This window comes from Entelurus aequoreus, linkage group LG08, assembly GCF_033978785.1.
Source record: "Entelurus aequoreus isolate RoL-2023_Sb linkage group LG08, RoL_Eaeq_v1.1, whole genome shotgun sequence".
NCBI lineage: Eukaryota > Metazoa > Chordata > Actinopteri > Syngnathiformes > Syngnathidae > Entelurus > Entelurus aequoreus.
Window position 1 is genome coordinate 28,628,291 of NC_084738.1, and position 16,175 is coordinate 28,644,465.

At 36.2% G+C, this 16,175-nt stretch overlaps 1 protein-coding gene across 4 annotated transcripts in view; it reads left to right on the forward strand.

Annotated features, from left to right (window-relative positions):
* The window catches only part of csnk1e (casein kinase 1, epsilon), a 43,498-nt gene that overhangs the window by 140 nt on the left and 27,183 nt on the right, over positions 1-16,175 (forward strand). For all 4 annotated transcript variants that reach the window (XM_062056207.1, XM_062056208.1, XM_062056209.1 and 1 more), the window contains exons 1-4: positions 1-225; positions 10,594-10,691; positions 10,768-10,878; positions 12,254-12,402. The exon at positions 1-225 is cut by the window's left edge and continues 140 nt beyond it. In XM_062056207.1, the coding sequence (XP_061912191.1) occupies positions 10,616-10,691; positions 10,768-10,878; positions 12,254-12,402 (336 nt within the window). In that variant the 5' untranslated portion in view covers positions 1-225; positions 10,594-10,615. The remainder of the gene's footprint in view (positions 226-10,593; positions 10,692-10,767; positions 10,879-12,253; positions 12,403-16,175) is intronic.

The following is a 16,175-nucleotide window of genomic DNA, read 5'->3' on the forward strand; positions in this document are numbered from 1 at the left end:
CTTCATTCATGCCGAAACGGATGACATCATTGACAGGGTGGACGGCGTAAAGTGGGAGGGGGTGTGTGAGGAAGAAGAAGAAGAAGAAGAAGAGACATCGTCACAGGACGAATCTGGCACGGCTCGGCCCGGATGTAAAGCCCGGGTGTTGTGAGGCGATGAGCAGCGTCGATGCGTCGCTATCCAGGGCCCTGAGTGAGACCCAAGAATCTGGCCAGACGACCGGTGAGATGATTCACTACTCGAGGTTTATGTGTGTGTGTGCGTGGGGTAGTCGTGGTGGTGGTTGTGTGTTCGTAACCTAAATAGCAGAGAAAGGGAATATTTTAGATTTATCATCACAAATATCCAATTTTGTTGTTGCAGCAGGCCTTCTGCAATATCTTGTTGTGTAACAGGGCTGAGGTAATGTGCAGATGTGTGTGTGTGTGTGTGTGTGAGTGTGTGCGTGTGTGTGTGTGTGTGTGTGTGTGTGTGTGTGTGTGTGTGTGTGTGTGTGTGCGTCCAGTGCAGCTACGAATTGCCCCCCACCCCTTTAAAAAAAAGAACTTTGCCTTAAATGTCAAACTGCTTAAAAGTCACATGACGTCACACTTGCTCTCACCTGAATGAGTGAGGGGAGAAGGGGATGCTCTAGTCCAGGGGTCACCAACGCGGTGCCCGCGGGCACCAGGTCGCCCGTAAGGACCAGATGAGTCGCCCGCGGGCCTGTTCTAAAAAAAAAAAAATAAAAATAAAAAAAATAAAAAAATATTTTTTTTTTTTTTTTTTTTTTTTTTAAATTAAAACTGCATAGAAAAAACACAAGATTCACTTTCAATCAGTGCATCAACCCAAACAACCTCCCCCATGCACACTCATCCACACCCACTCACACAAAAGGGGTTATTTCTTTCTGCTACCAATATTCTGGTTCCCACAACATAGACAACACATCTGCAAGGGACACAGTCCCTGAAGCACACATGATTGTATAGGCTGCTGGTCCACTAACATTTTCATTAATTACTATTTTTTATGTAATTATTTTTATATTGTTTTACTTTCTTTTTTATCCAAGAAAATGTTTTTTATTTATTTATCTTATTTTATTTTATTTTTAAAAAACGGGCCTTATTTTCAACAGACCAGGTTGTCAATGAAATTAGATTTGTTTAAAGGTTTTTTTTAAACCAGGCCCAGTCCAGATAATGTCCAAGTCGGACTCAGCAACACACACCTTCATTCATGTACACAGAAACAAATTAGGGAACACAACAGATTGCATATAATTTATAAACAAAATTACATTTTCAAAATAAGCATTTATGTACAGTCCAGATTATGTCCAGGTCACTCAAATTAGGGAACACAACAACAGATATCATATAATCTATAAACATAATTATACTTTCAAAATAAGCCTTTGAGGACTTCTCATCTTTTTTTTGATGTTTTTTGGCATCATTATCGTTTTCAACCATGTAACTTTCTAAAGTTAGAAAATACTGAATAAATGTTTTAAAGAAAGTAATACTAAGTGAATATCTGTTTTTGGCCTTAAAAATAAACATTTTACCGAGTACTATAATTAAATTGACTAAATCATGATTGTCAATGAACTCTCCTAAAATAACAGAAACCACATTAAGCTTCATAAACAAACCAATCCTTAAACACATTTTTTCAACTTCCACTCAAAACAAAGACACAATATGACAATACCAAAACAAATGCAGGGTGGATTCAGGCTCCTGACAACAAAATCGGCAATCATCTGACTCTGTCATATTCCATCATTTTAACATTTTCCCTGTGGGTAAGAAGTTATAAATAATTTTAATTTGAAAATAACGATTTTGCACATCGATAGTGGTTTTATAGATTAGTTTGAATATGGCATCCCATGGCAACAGGCAGTCAAAAAAGTCCTCCCATTTTCCATTTGTGTTGTATGAGGCAGCCTTCAAAGATTTCTTTATTAAATAAAAATTGTATATTTTTCTATTTATTTTAGTTCCTTTTTGCCAACTAGAATTTCTTATTAGAGGTTTACAAACTAATAATTTAGTATTTCCATAATTCATTATTTGTTTCCATCTTTTCCCAATTACTCCAGTTAGTTGATAAAATGAAAAGCTCGAGCAAGCATCACCATACATAGCTCTAAATTCATCATACTTCATAATTTTACCATTCTCATTGATAATATCATTGACAAAAATGATTCCTCTTTCAAACATATTTTTCCAAAAGAAAGGCTTTCCATCCATTACAATATTAGAGTTCATCCATATTAACTGCTGCAAAATATCGTCTCTTTTTTCTGGCACATAAAATTGAAAACACCACTATGAGTGGATTGTTTCCTTTATGAACCGCCATGTTTCCCAGCAGACTCTCTGGGAGGGGATCACTTGTAAAAAAGGATACAATTTCTTTTGATACAGTACATGTTTTTTGTCCAACAGGACATTTGTGTACCACTCAATGTTTAAATACATCTTTGGAACAATTGATGCTTTTAAAGACAAACACATAGCTTCAAGGTTGAGAAGTTTCAGGCCCCCATATTCATACTCTTTGTACAAAACCTTTCTTTTAATCTTTTCTGGTTTGCCGTTCCAGACAAAATCGAAGACCCTCCGCTCATAAATCTTAAAAAAGTTTTGTGATGGAGCTGGTAATGACAAAAACAAATAAATAAATTGAGGAATAATTAACGAGTTGGCAATAGACATTTTACCATACAAGGTTGGGGATTTCCCTTTCCATAACTGCATAATTTTGTCCAGCTTTCTTAGTCGATTATCATAATTTACAGAGCCTAGATCTTCCAGATTTTCTGGGACAACAACACCAAGTATGTTAACTGGTCCATCTGTCCACAAAACAGGCACTTTGCATTCCATTCGAAAGGACGTTCCCTTTAGATTTCCGATCCTTAACATTTTACATTTATCATAATTAAGCTTAAGGCCAGATTGCTGTGAAAATATGTCCAAAAGATTAAGAAGGTTCCGCAAACAATGAGGAAAAATCTTATCTTTGGGAATCAGCCTTTTCTGACATGAACTTCATCAAGAACAAACACAGAACACGCCTCACTGATGCACATCTGCAAGACTCACTCAGAGTTGCAGTGTCAAGTTACACACCAGAGTACAACACACTACTTAACAGCATGCAATGCCAGGCTTCCCACTAACTGACAAAGAAACAGATAACAGATTTGGTGTCCAGTTCAAAGTGTGACATGATTTAAAAATTTGAGAGTTTACTTTTGTATTTTACATGAGTTATTATTTGTACAAACATGGTGCAAAGTAATTCATGATTTGTTAAAAAAAATGTTAGTGGCTAGCTAGTTAAAATGGGATATTGTGATTTCACAAGACTGTCTTAGAAGGGATCATTTGAAAATGTTCAATTTGAAAAATGTGCACTTAGAGAAAATATAAATATAAAGTGTTGCATATTGATATTTATCTGTTTCTATATATATTTATTGTGAGAAATCATTAAGATGATCAGTGTTTCCACAAAGATAAATATCATTAATTATTAATAATAACAGAGTTAAAGGTAAATTGAGCAAATTGGCTACTTCTGGCAATTTATTTAAGTGTGTATCTAACTGGTAGCCCTTCGCAGTAATCAGTACCCAAGAAGTAGCCCTTGGTTTCAAAAAGGTTGGTGACCCCTGCTCTAGTCTATTCCTCATGGGGGCTGGGGGTGTGCGAAAAATATAGAAAATTCATCACATAAATGCATAACATCATAGAGCAGGGGTATTCAACCGGCGGCCCCAGGGGGCCTGGTGTGGCGTCATTCCCTGGCCGGATTTGCCCCCCCCCCCCCCCCCCGTTCAGTTCAAAATTTGGGAGACAAACGTTTTTGCAGCAAATTCCCCAAAACACTAGAATGCTCCTGTTGTGCAGAGCTGAGTTTGAGTTTATTTCGAACATGCAAGCATACAACATGATACATCACAATTTCCAGTTTCTTTTCAACATGTTCGAAAAGGAGTAGGAAGAAGCAGAGCTTATTTAATCCTATTTTCTTTACATAACAGTTGCAAAACTTTTTGTTCACTTCCTGTTCACAATTTTTTCACAATAAACTCCATAAGTAATCACAATAAAAATAAATAAATAAATAATAGTAAGAATTTAATAATAATAATTGGTGAAGTAAGTCATATTTCATATGATGAGATAAGTAAGATTACTTTAAGAATGAATGAATGGATGGATAAAATAAATTGAGAATGTTTGTCATGGTTCTTCTTCTTTGTACTTTGTAAACACTTTAAGTTTGAAGAGTTTCTTGAAGTGTATCATATTAGTACATTGTTTGATTGCTTTGCTTAATCCATTCCATAATTTAATTCCACATACTGATATACTGAAGGTCTTAAGTGTTGTACGTGCAAACAAATGTTTTAAATTACGTTTTTCTCTAAGATTATATTTCTCCTCTTGTTTTGAGAAGAATTGTTGTATATTCTTGGGTAGCAGATTATAGTTTGCTTTGTGCATAATTTTAGCTGTTTGCAAATTCACTATGTCGTGGAATTTCAGTATTTTTGATTCAATAAATAAAGGGTTTGTATGTTCTCTATATCCAACATTATGTATTATTCTAACTGATCTTTTTTGTAACACCGTTAATGAATGAAGTGTACTTTTGTAATTATTTCCCCATATTTCTACACAGTAGCTCAGATATGGTAACACTAGTGAGCAGTAGAGAATATGAAGGGATTTTTGGTCTAGAACATGTTTTGCTTTATTCATTATTGACGTGTTTCTTGCAACTTTATGTTGTATATTTTTTACGTGAGATTTCCAATTCAATTTATCATCAATCATTATACCTACAAATTTGGTTTCGTTTACTCTTTCAATTTCTATTCCGTCTATTTGTATTTGTGTTTGACTTTCTCTTCTACTGTTACCAAATAGCATTATTTTAGTTTTACTAAGATTCAACGATAGTCTGTTTTTGTCAAACCATCTTTTTAATTTGTTAATTTCTTCTGTTATTATTTGTATTATCTCCTGTGTGTTCTCTCCTGAACAAAACGCTGTTGTATCATCCGCAAATAATACTAACTTTAAATCTTTTGTAACTTTACAAATGTCATTTATATAGAGATTGAATAATTTAGGTCCTAGTATTGATCCCTGAGGTACACCACAGGATATATTTAGCGTTGTAGACGTGTGTTCGCCTAGCTTCACGTATTGTTTCCTGTTCGTTAGATAACTTCTTATCCAGTTTAAGACTAACCCTCTGATGCCATATCGTTCTAGTTTTTTGATTAAAATATTCTGATTAATTGTGTCAAATGCTTTAGTTAGATCCATAAAAACCGCTGCCGCACATTTTTTACTATCTATTGCATTGGTAATTTTTTCTGTAATTTCAATTAAAGCCATTGAAGTTGAAACATTAGCTCTATATCCATATTGGTTCTCTTCGAGTATTCTATTTTTATTTATGAAACTTTCTAATCTGTTATTGAACAGTTTTTCAATGATTTTAGAAAATTGTGGAAGTAGAGAAACAGGTCTATAATTTGTAAATTGATGTTTGTCTCCAGTCTTATAAATTGGTGCAACTTTAGCTATTTTCATTTTGTTTGGAAATGTACCTGTTTGAAATGATAGGTTACCAATATACATTAATGGTCCTGAGATCTCTTCAATAACCTTTTTTATCGTTTCCATATCAATTCCGTTACAATCAGTTGAAGTCTTAGATTTACATTTTTTCACGATTGTAACTATTTCCTCCTGTGTCACATTACTGAGGAACATGGAGTTGGGATTTCGCTCTATGGTATCATTATAGTCCTCAATTGGAACTGGGTCTGGAATCCTTTCTTCCAATTTTGGTCCAATATTTACAAAATAATTATTGAAGCTTTCAACTACTTCCTTTATGTTGTCATTTTTTTTATTTTCATCTAAGAAGTATCGAGGGTAGTCCCTCTTAGTTCCATTTTTAATAATGCTATTGAGGATGCCCCATGTTGCTCTCATATTATTTTTGTTCCTGTCCAATAATTCACTGTAATATTCTTTTCTACATGATCGTAGTATGTCTGTTAACTTGTTTTTATACTTTTTGTACTTAATTTCTGCCTCTATAGTTCTTTGTGCTATACATTTTCTATATAGTGTATTCTTCTTCTTACAAGCATTTTTTAATCCTTTTGTCATCCATGGTTGATTATTCTTTCTCTGCTCGTTACTGAGTTGTATCCATGGACAATGTTTGTCATAAAGTATTATGAACTTGTTTAAGAAATGTTCATATGCTTCATCAACCTCTTTTTCATTATAACACATTGTCCCAATCTTGCTTTTGTAGTTCAATTTTGAAGGCAGTCATCCTCTTCTCTGTGCATAGTCTTCGAAATGTCCTTTTGTCTTCCATGTTCTTCTTGTAGTTTCCATCATATATTGTAAAAACTGGCAGATGATCACTAACGTCGCTTATAAGTAGACCACTTGTAGTGTTATTATCAAAATCATTGGTAAAAATATTATCAATAAGCGTGGCACATTGTCCTGTGATTCTGCTTGGCTTTGTGATTTTAGGATATAGACTGATGCTGTACATTGTATCAATGAAGTCATCAATAGACTTTTGCTTGTTGGGGTTCAATAAGTCAATATTAAAGTCACCACATAAGAACATTATTCTTTGACCATTGTCCATGTAAGTTGCCTTGATCCATTCTTCAAATGTTTCCATATTTGACTTAGGTGATCTATACATACAACTGATGAATATGTTTTTGCTTTTTTCCTGACATATTTCAATGGTTATACATTCTAAGATATTATCTATGGCAAATGACATGTTTTTTACCACTTTGTAGTTCAGGTTCTTCATCACGTACACAGCTACTCCTCCTCCATTTTTGTTGGTTCTGTTGATGTAGTTTAGTTCATATCCCTCCAGATCAAAATCTATTCCTTTTTTATCATCAATCCATGTTTCTGTGACAGCAATCACTTTGAAGGGTTCGTTGATGTGTTCCAAAAAGTTCTTAATGTTGTTGTAATTTGCATACAAGCTTCTACTATTAAAATGAATAATTGACAATTTGTTATCACATTCAATGTTGCTATTATATTGATCATCTGTATAATAAAAACAACTATTACTGATTTGGGAGAAAAAATGTGTATCTGGATCTATATCATTTTCCAAATCCTGGTTTTTGTGATCTTTTTGTTGCAGAAATTTTTTAGTTCCATATTTTCTTGTTCAACAAACTTTGATGTTGTTTCAATAATCTCTATAAGTGTAGGTGGATGCAATCCTGAATCTAGGTCCTCTTGTTTAGTCGTCCCTTGGAACATAGTAGTGCCGATGCTGAATTTAGGTGCTTGTTTTCTTTCAGAGTCCATTATCATCGTTGTTGTGGTAGCTGTAAAACTTTAAAAATTGTCCAGGTCCTTGATGTCATGTCAATTACTCTTGCTTCTGGACCTCCATTCAGCTTGATGTAGATTTTACAGTTGGCGCTCCAAGTTCCCTGGATTTTTCCCTGCCTTCTCAAGTCGCGTGCTTTCTTGGCGATTCCAGCATTACGTTTTGTGAGATGCTCATTCATGTACACATTTGTTCCCTTCAGCTTCTTTCCCTGTCTCAGCAATGCCATTTTAGATTTTCTGTTTACGAGTTTCACAAGCACCACTGGAGTGGCGTTGTTGTTTCTTCCGTTCAGTGGGATGCATGTTTCGATGGTATTAATGTCAATTTCAATTTCTTTTGATTGCAGAAAGTTGACCACTTGCTGTTCTGCTGAGACCATATCCATTTCATCTGGTTCACCTTCATTATTCACAGCTTTCGCATAGGATCTTGGTTTAATTCGGTGCCCTGTCACAATGATATCATTCATTCGTTTATCCTGATCCATTTCATCTATGATGTTCCTCAGCATGTTGTTGTCTTCTTGAAGGATCTTCATTTGTTTGCTCATTTCAGTGGAGCTGTGATTCTCAAACTGTATGGTATGCGGGTTCCATTTAGTGGTAGGCCAAAGCTTAGGCGCCGATCTACATTTCTGCCAGTGGGTGCTCGGTGTGTGTGTGTATTAAAAAAATAAAAAAATAAAAATAGACGTTACGCGAAGTTAATATCTCATATGATTTGTGGCTTTATTATTTTGTAAAACCGACCAAACTCGCCACAAAATTAACGACAACAAGATTGATTTTTCCAAAATTATTTTAAAGATTGAAATCAATCCCACGTCCCACGGGATCGGCGCCTATGCGCCAAAGCATCACTTGATTGACCACAGTGTTACTGTTCAAACTGTGTGTAATGTTACAGTGGCCAAAAATATTAGAAAAACTTGTTAAATAAAACCTCTGCCTAGTTTTTAATGAATACTTGGCTCACTGCGCTGCTTTATTTTAATGTTGGTCATTATGGTGGTAATTGGAGAGCCGAGTGAGGTGGTACTTGGTGAAAAGTTTGAGATTGACAGACATTGTCAGATCCTTGCATTGGCATTTGAACCTTGCTAGCCAACATACAACACTGGGGTCCAAGCTTGCATACTTGCCAACCCTCCAGATTTTCCCGGAAGAGTCCAGAATTTCAGTGCCCCGCCCCAAAATCTCCTGGAGCCACCATTCTCACATATTTCTCTTAATTTCCAACCAGACAACAATATTGCTACACCGCCCTACACCGGGCGCCGTTTCCAGTCGGACAATAATAACGGTAACGTGTCGAAATTAACCGGGGAAATCAGAACAGAAGAAGAATCAGAAGAGGAGACATCATGTCTCACACATGGCGAGTGAGAAGAAGAAATTCTCTTCTCTGTCTATGCATGTACCATATCTGTTGTTGTATAGGCCAGTGGTTCTCAAATGGGGGTACGGGTACCCCTGGGGGTACTTGAAGGTATGCCAAAGGGTACGTGAGATTTTTTTTTAAATATTCTAAAAATAACAACAATTCAAAAATCCTTTATAAATATATTCATTGAATAATACTTCAACAAAATATTAATGTAAGTTCATAAACTGAACATCAAATCAAGTAGGCTATTCCATTCATTACCATAAAGCCAGAGTTTCCCCCATGCCATGATGGTTTGACCCTCACTAAAATGTCTGCCAAAAAGAACTGTGAAAAGAAATGCAACAATGCAATATTCAGTGTTGACAGCCAGATTTTTTTGTGGACATGTTCCATAGATATTGATGTTAAAGATTTATTTTTTGTGAAGAAATGTTTAGAATTAAGTTCATGAATCCAGATGGATCTCTATTACAATCCCCAAAGAGAGCACTTCTAAGTTGTTGATTACTTCTATGTGTAGAAATCTTTATTTATAATTGAATCACTTGTTTATTTTTCAACAAGTTTTTAGTTATTTTTATATATTTTTTTCCAAATAGTTCAAGAAAGACCACTACAAATGAGCAATATTTTGCACTGTTATACAATTTAATAAATCAGAAACTGATGACATAGTGCTGTATTTTACTTCTTTATCTCTTTTTTTCAACCAAAAATGCTTTGCTCTGATTAGGGGGTACTTGAATTTAAAAAATGTTCACAGGGGGTACATCACTGAAAAAAAGGTTGAGAACCACTGGTATAGGCTATGTTTTAATTTCCTCTAGTTGATTACTTTGATTTGTAGGATACATTGCGTAGATTGATGGCTAATCTATGCAATGTGTACCTTTTTTGTTCTTGTTTCATTTTCTTGTTATGATTTATTTTATTTATTAAACTATCACCACCATTCATCATTTGCACGGGTACTGTGGACAGCTATTTAATTTGTTACTGTGGACTGTTTACTTTGTCAAATAAATGAACACTGTGAAATTCAAGCCTTTAGGCCCTTTTGAATATCTCCCTAATTCTGAGGTCTCAAGGTTGGCAAGAATTCAAACTTGTGATTTACATAACCGAGGCGTTCGTCAAGGCACACGCTCTAGTCCTCTTTTTTGTCAGTTGTAATGTGATTTATGGGGTAGCTTGTTTACTTCAGGTGCAGTAGTCATTTGTTCAACTTCTCTGTTCTACTAGTGGTGTTCATCAGGGTTCCATTTCAGGTCCTGTCTTTTTCATCATTTGGGCTATTCAACTTAAGTTCAAAAAACTTGTGAGAAACTCACTTTATTGCAGCCTATTCTAAAAAACACTAGAGTGCTGTCATAGAGATTATCTTTGACAAGCTTTTTTTGCGGAAAGTGCTCAAAAACAGCAGAGCGCTCTTGTAATTGCGACAAGGACGCTGGTACTGTTTTGTTCCGTGAACTTGCAGGATTTCTCTCGTGCAGTTGTTTTTGGGGTTTGTGTGTTTTGGACATTGGCAGCATGTTATTTTTTTTGCATTTGTTTTTTTTTTTTAATCCTGCTGCGTTTATGGCACAAGTAGCCTCAATGTGATTGCATTAATTGTCCTATATGACAATGGACGGATCAACTTCCTCAGGTTTCCTTTTTCACTGTCATGTTTGACTTTTAAAGCTGTGATTGATGAATGACAATGTGTGTGTGTGTGTGTGTGTGTGTGTGTGTGTGTGTGTGTGTGTGTGTGTTTTCCCTCAGTGTGTTGGAGCCATCAATAGTCATGGAGTTAAGAGTGGGAAACAAGTACCGCCTCGGGAGGAAGATAGGGAGCGGATCCTTCGGAGATATTTACCTCGGTGAGTGAGAATTTAGGCAACTTTACGCCTTGTACGCTGCCGTGTGTGATTTTGCCGCGTTCATCTTCTTCGTTAGGTTCCAACCTCGCAACAGGAGAGGAAGTTGCCATCAAGTTGGAATGTGTCAAGACCAAACATCCACAGCTCCACATTGAGAGTAAATTCTACAAGATGATGCGGGGAGGAGGTGAGCATCTGACCATCAAATTTACCATGGGAATAAACAGTATTGTATGGAATTGAACTGTCTCCATCTTAAAATCATTAGGCGATATTCTTAACTGTCCCTTCTGAATGATTAAGACAAGGCTTGAAAGAATGCGATGTGGTCAGATGAGGCCGAAATTGAACTCTTTGGCATCAACTCTGTCGATACTAAGAGCACCATCCCTCTTATGTCAAACACGGAGGTGGCAACACATTGTTTTGGGGATGTTCGACAACCTCCTGGTCTCAGTCAGAACCCTGAAGATGGGTCATGGAAGGAGTCTTCCAGCGCGACAATGACCCAAAACATATAAATAAGACAATAAAGGAGTGTGTGGGGGGAGTTGCCAAGTGACAGCCTCAAAACTACTGGAGAAGGATTTGATTTATTGCAGTAAACATCTGACTTGGCTTTTTTCACCACCGATTAAGTCATATATATTTTATTTTGGATCAAATGCGTCTTTCTCTCAAACAAATACAAAATAATGTAGTACCTTAACTCACAAGCTTAGTTGGTTCTGTGATGGAGTTCTTAACTCAAAACAAACATTGTATTTCGAATCAACGTCTCCCTTATTTGTCATACCCGTACACATCCATCCATTTTCTACCACTAGTCCCTTTCGGGGTCATATGAATTGAAATCAATTTCAGTGATGCTTGGTCCCCCCCCCCCCCAAAAAATAAAAACAGCACAATTTTAACCTGTTACATGCCTTTTAAAAAAGAAAAACAACCTTTATATAAAAATATAGTATTAAACATTACCATAGAATATAGTATGAAGTAATGTAATAATTATATACAGTATTTACCTTGGAGAGTGGACTTCTACGGTATCTCGTTCAAGCTGCTTCTCCGTCAAACACACAATGAGCAGCTTTTCCATATTTTCATGGCTAATTGTCCGCCGTTTAGATATTATTTTAACATTCTTTGCTGGGGTTAGACTCTTTGTGTTCAGTATGGTGCAGACTAGCAGTGATTTGCTGCAGCTGCTTCATCAAGTTGGCGAACACGCTCAGTCATGTTTTTGATTATTTCTTTCTTTAATTCAATGAATATCATCCACTTCTTCGCTCACTTTCTTCCTACCCATGGTTGGAAAACAAAGTTATGTACATCTCTAATTATAAGCTAATGCTAGCGAGTAAGATTAGATGTTTTGGGCGGATCTCTCCAAAGCATATTAATTAGCCGAGAGACAGCTTTTATCTCAAAACACTCTTAAGTTGAGGTACTGTACCACTGTAATTTATAACCTTTAATTCCTATTTGACACAAAAACAGATTTCTAGTGTTGTTTAGTCCTTTGTACCAGTATTGAGCATGATTTTCTTCCCTCCCAACAGTGGGTATCCCATGTATCAAATGGTGCGGCGCAGAGGGGGACTACAATGTCATGGTCATGGAACTGCTAGGCCCCAGTTTGGAGGACCTGTTCAACTTTTGCTCCCGCAAGTTCAGCCTGAAAACCGTCCTACTGCTGGCCGACCAGATGGTAAGACCAGAGTATTGACCAGGAAGTCGTAACAATACAGGTATATTGAACCAGAAAGCTTCTCATCTGTGAACCAAAACATCCTGAACTCCTTATGCACACTCAATTTAAGAGTGTTTTGAAATAACAGATAATATTAACTGTTTTTTGTTCATGCACATAATAAATAATAAAAGTGTTTGGATGTATTCATTAAATCACTGTATTCTTGCCTGCCAAAAAGTGATTCAATGTAATACTTTGATATTGACACATCTCATCCGTGCACAAGTTATTAGTTTACCCCGAGAAAGTTACATACATAATAATAAAGTACATACTGTACTGTTTACGTGTTGAAGTAGACTTAGACTTCCTTTTTATTGTCATTCAAATTTGAACTTTACAGTACAGATAAGAACGAAATTTTGCTACATAAGCTCATGGTAGTGCAGGATAAAAAAGCAATAAGGTGCATATATAAATAAATAAATAAATAAATAGGTTACTGTACAGCATACTTGACAACCTTGAGACCTCTGATTTCAGGAGGTGGGGGGCGTGGTCGGGGGTGTGGCGTGGTTGGGGGCGTGGTTAAGAGGGGAGGAGTATATTTACAGCTAGAATTCACCAAGTCAAGTATTTCATATATATATATATATATATATATATATATATATATATATATATATATATATATATATATATATATATATATATATATATATATATATATATATATATATATATATACATATAAGAAATACTTGACTTTCAGTGAATTCTAGCTATATATATATATATATATATTTATTTTATTATATATATATATATATATATATATATATATATATATATATATATATATATATATATATATATTGTATTATATAATATATAATATATATATTATATATAATATATATATATATTATAATATATGTATAATTATATAACATATATATTATATAATATATTATATTATATATATATAGATATATATATATGTATATATATATGTATATATATATATATACAGTATATAAATAAAAGAAATACTTGAATTTCAGTGTTCAATTATTTGCACATATACACACACATAACACTCATCTACTCATTGTTGAGTTAAGGGTTGAATTGTCCATCCTTGTTTTATTCTCTGTCACTATTTTTCTAACCATGCTGAACACCCTCTCTGATGATGCATTGCTTTGTGGCACGCACAAAAGTGCTTTCATCAAATGCTCCAGAGTCTGGAATCTTCCATCTCTCCCTAGCATGGCCCAAAACCTGAGGAAGATTTTCACTGAACTTGAACGCATCATAATTAAATTATCCCCTTAACTCCCCCCAAAATGGATTAACTCGCTGGAATAAAAAAGACAATATAACATACATCCATAAACGTGGACGCATGTGAAAAAGTGCAATATATTTATCTGTACAGTAATCTATTTATATATATTTATATATATTTATTTATTTTATATATATATTTATATATTATTTATATATATTTATTTATTTATATATGCACCTTATTGCTTTTTTATCCTGCACTACCATGAGCTTATGTAACGAAATTTCGTTCTTATCTGTGCTGTAAAGTTCAAATTTGAATGACAATAAAAAGGAAGTCTAAGTCTAAGATCTTCACTGTCAAGCACTTGGTAGTCCACTACTTCTTCCCGGAGGCTATCCAGGTCCAATCGCAGCTGCGGCTTGGAACTTACAAGCGTAGTTCTTCATCTTACTCGTCGTCGGCGTCGCCATGGCTGTATCTTCCTCGTTCTTCTGCTTCGTCTCCCTGTTGTGTGCGCAGTTGTGCACTGCACTCTCTAAAAGCCGTAGATGTTATTGTCACATATGCATGTACAGTAAATGGCAGTATTGTCCTGTTTAAGAGTGTCACAACATTGCTGTTTACGGCAGACGAAAACGTGACTGCTGTTGTTGTGTGTTGTTACCGCGCTGGGAGGACGTTAATGAAACTGCCTAACAATAAACCCACAAAAGAAACCAAGAACTCGCCCTCGATCATTCTACAGTTATAACGTGACTGGGCAGGCAAGCTGTTTATATTGTGGGAAAGCGGACGTGAAAACAGACTGTCCTCACTCAGGTCCGCATGGAGCTGGAGGGGGCGTGGCCTCCAGCTCCGCCTGAATTTCGGGAGATTTTCAGGAGAAAATTTGTCCCGGGAGGTTTTCGGAAGAGACGCTGAATTTCGGGAGTCTCCCGGAAAATCCGGGAGGGTTGGCAAGTATGCTGTACAGATAAATATATTGCACTTTTTCACATGCATCCACGTTTATGGATGTATGTTATATTGTCTTTTTTATTCCAGTGAGTTAATCCATTTTGGGGGGAGTTGAGGGGATAATTATGATGCGTTCAAGAGTCTTACGGCCTGAGGGAAGAAGCTGTTACAGAACCTGGAGGTTCTGCTTCGGAGGCTGCGGAACCTCTTTCTAGAGTCCAGCAGTGAAAACAGTCCTTGGTGGGGGTGGGAGGAGTCTTTGCAGATTTTCTGAGCCCTGGTCAGGCAGCGGCTTTTTGCGATCTCCTGGATAGGAGGAAGAGGAGTCCTGATGATCTTTTCCGCCGTCCTCACCACTCTCTGGAGAGACTTCCAATCTGAGGCATTGCAGGCTCCAGTCCAGACAGAGATGCTGTTGGTCAGCAGGCTCTCTATAGTGCCTCTGTAGAATGTGGTGAGAATGGGGGGAGGGAGCTGTGCTCTTTTCATCCGACGCAAAAAGTGCATGCGCTGCTGAGCTCTTTTTACAAGAGCTCCGGTGTGTAGGGACCAGGTTATATTTTTAGTTATCAGCAAACCAATTGTTGTAGCAGCTGTCCGGGTGGCTGGTCTCAGACAATCATGGAGGCGCACCTGCTGGATGTGGAGGTCTTGGGCTGGTGTGGTTAAATGTGGTCTGTGATATTGAAGCCGGTTGGATGTACTGCCAAATTCTCTGAAACGCCTTTGGAGACGGCTTATTGTAGAAAAATTAACATTCAATTCACGGGCAACAGCTCTGGTGGAAATTGTTGCAGTCAGCATGCAAACTACACGCTCTCTCAAAACTCGCAACATCTGTGGCATTGTGTTGTGTGATAAAACCACATTTTAGAGTGGCCTTTTATTGTGGGCAGCCTATGGCACACCTGTGCAATAATCATGCTGTTTAATCAGCATCTTGATATGCCACACCTGTGAGGTGGGATGGATTATCTTTGCAAAGAAGAAATGCTTACTAAAACAGATTCAGACAGACAATAATTGAGATGTATAAGTCTTTTGTGTAAATAGTGAAAGTTTTACATCTTTGAGTTCAACTCGTGAAAAATAGCAAAAACAAAAGTGTTGCGTTTACATTTTAGTTCAGTGTATGAACATATTCCTAGCACCTCCCTGCTCCGCCACTGATAAGAATATAATGGCACATTCATCCAAATATTAGCATTGGCCCTACTGGCCTGCAGCCTGAGTGCTCGGCTGGTAAACGAGGTAATTGGGATTGAATTCCGGTTATGAAAGTTCATGATTAAATTAGTTATTTTGCACAGTTATTTTCCACAAATTAGTTTTAGTGCAAAACATGCATTAAATTAAATTAAAGTTTTATTTAAAAAGTCTTAAATCATTTTATATAAATATTAAAGTTAGAATTTTTTTCGTAATGGGTGCTTAGGTGCCTAATTTAGGCAAGGGTGTCCCTGTCGTAATACTAGTTGCAGTCGTATCGTACAAAACATAGTTGTACCGAACCAAAAGCTCTGTATCAATTTTC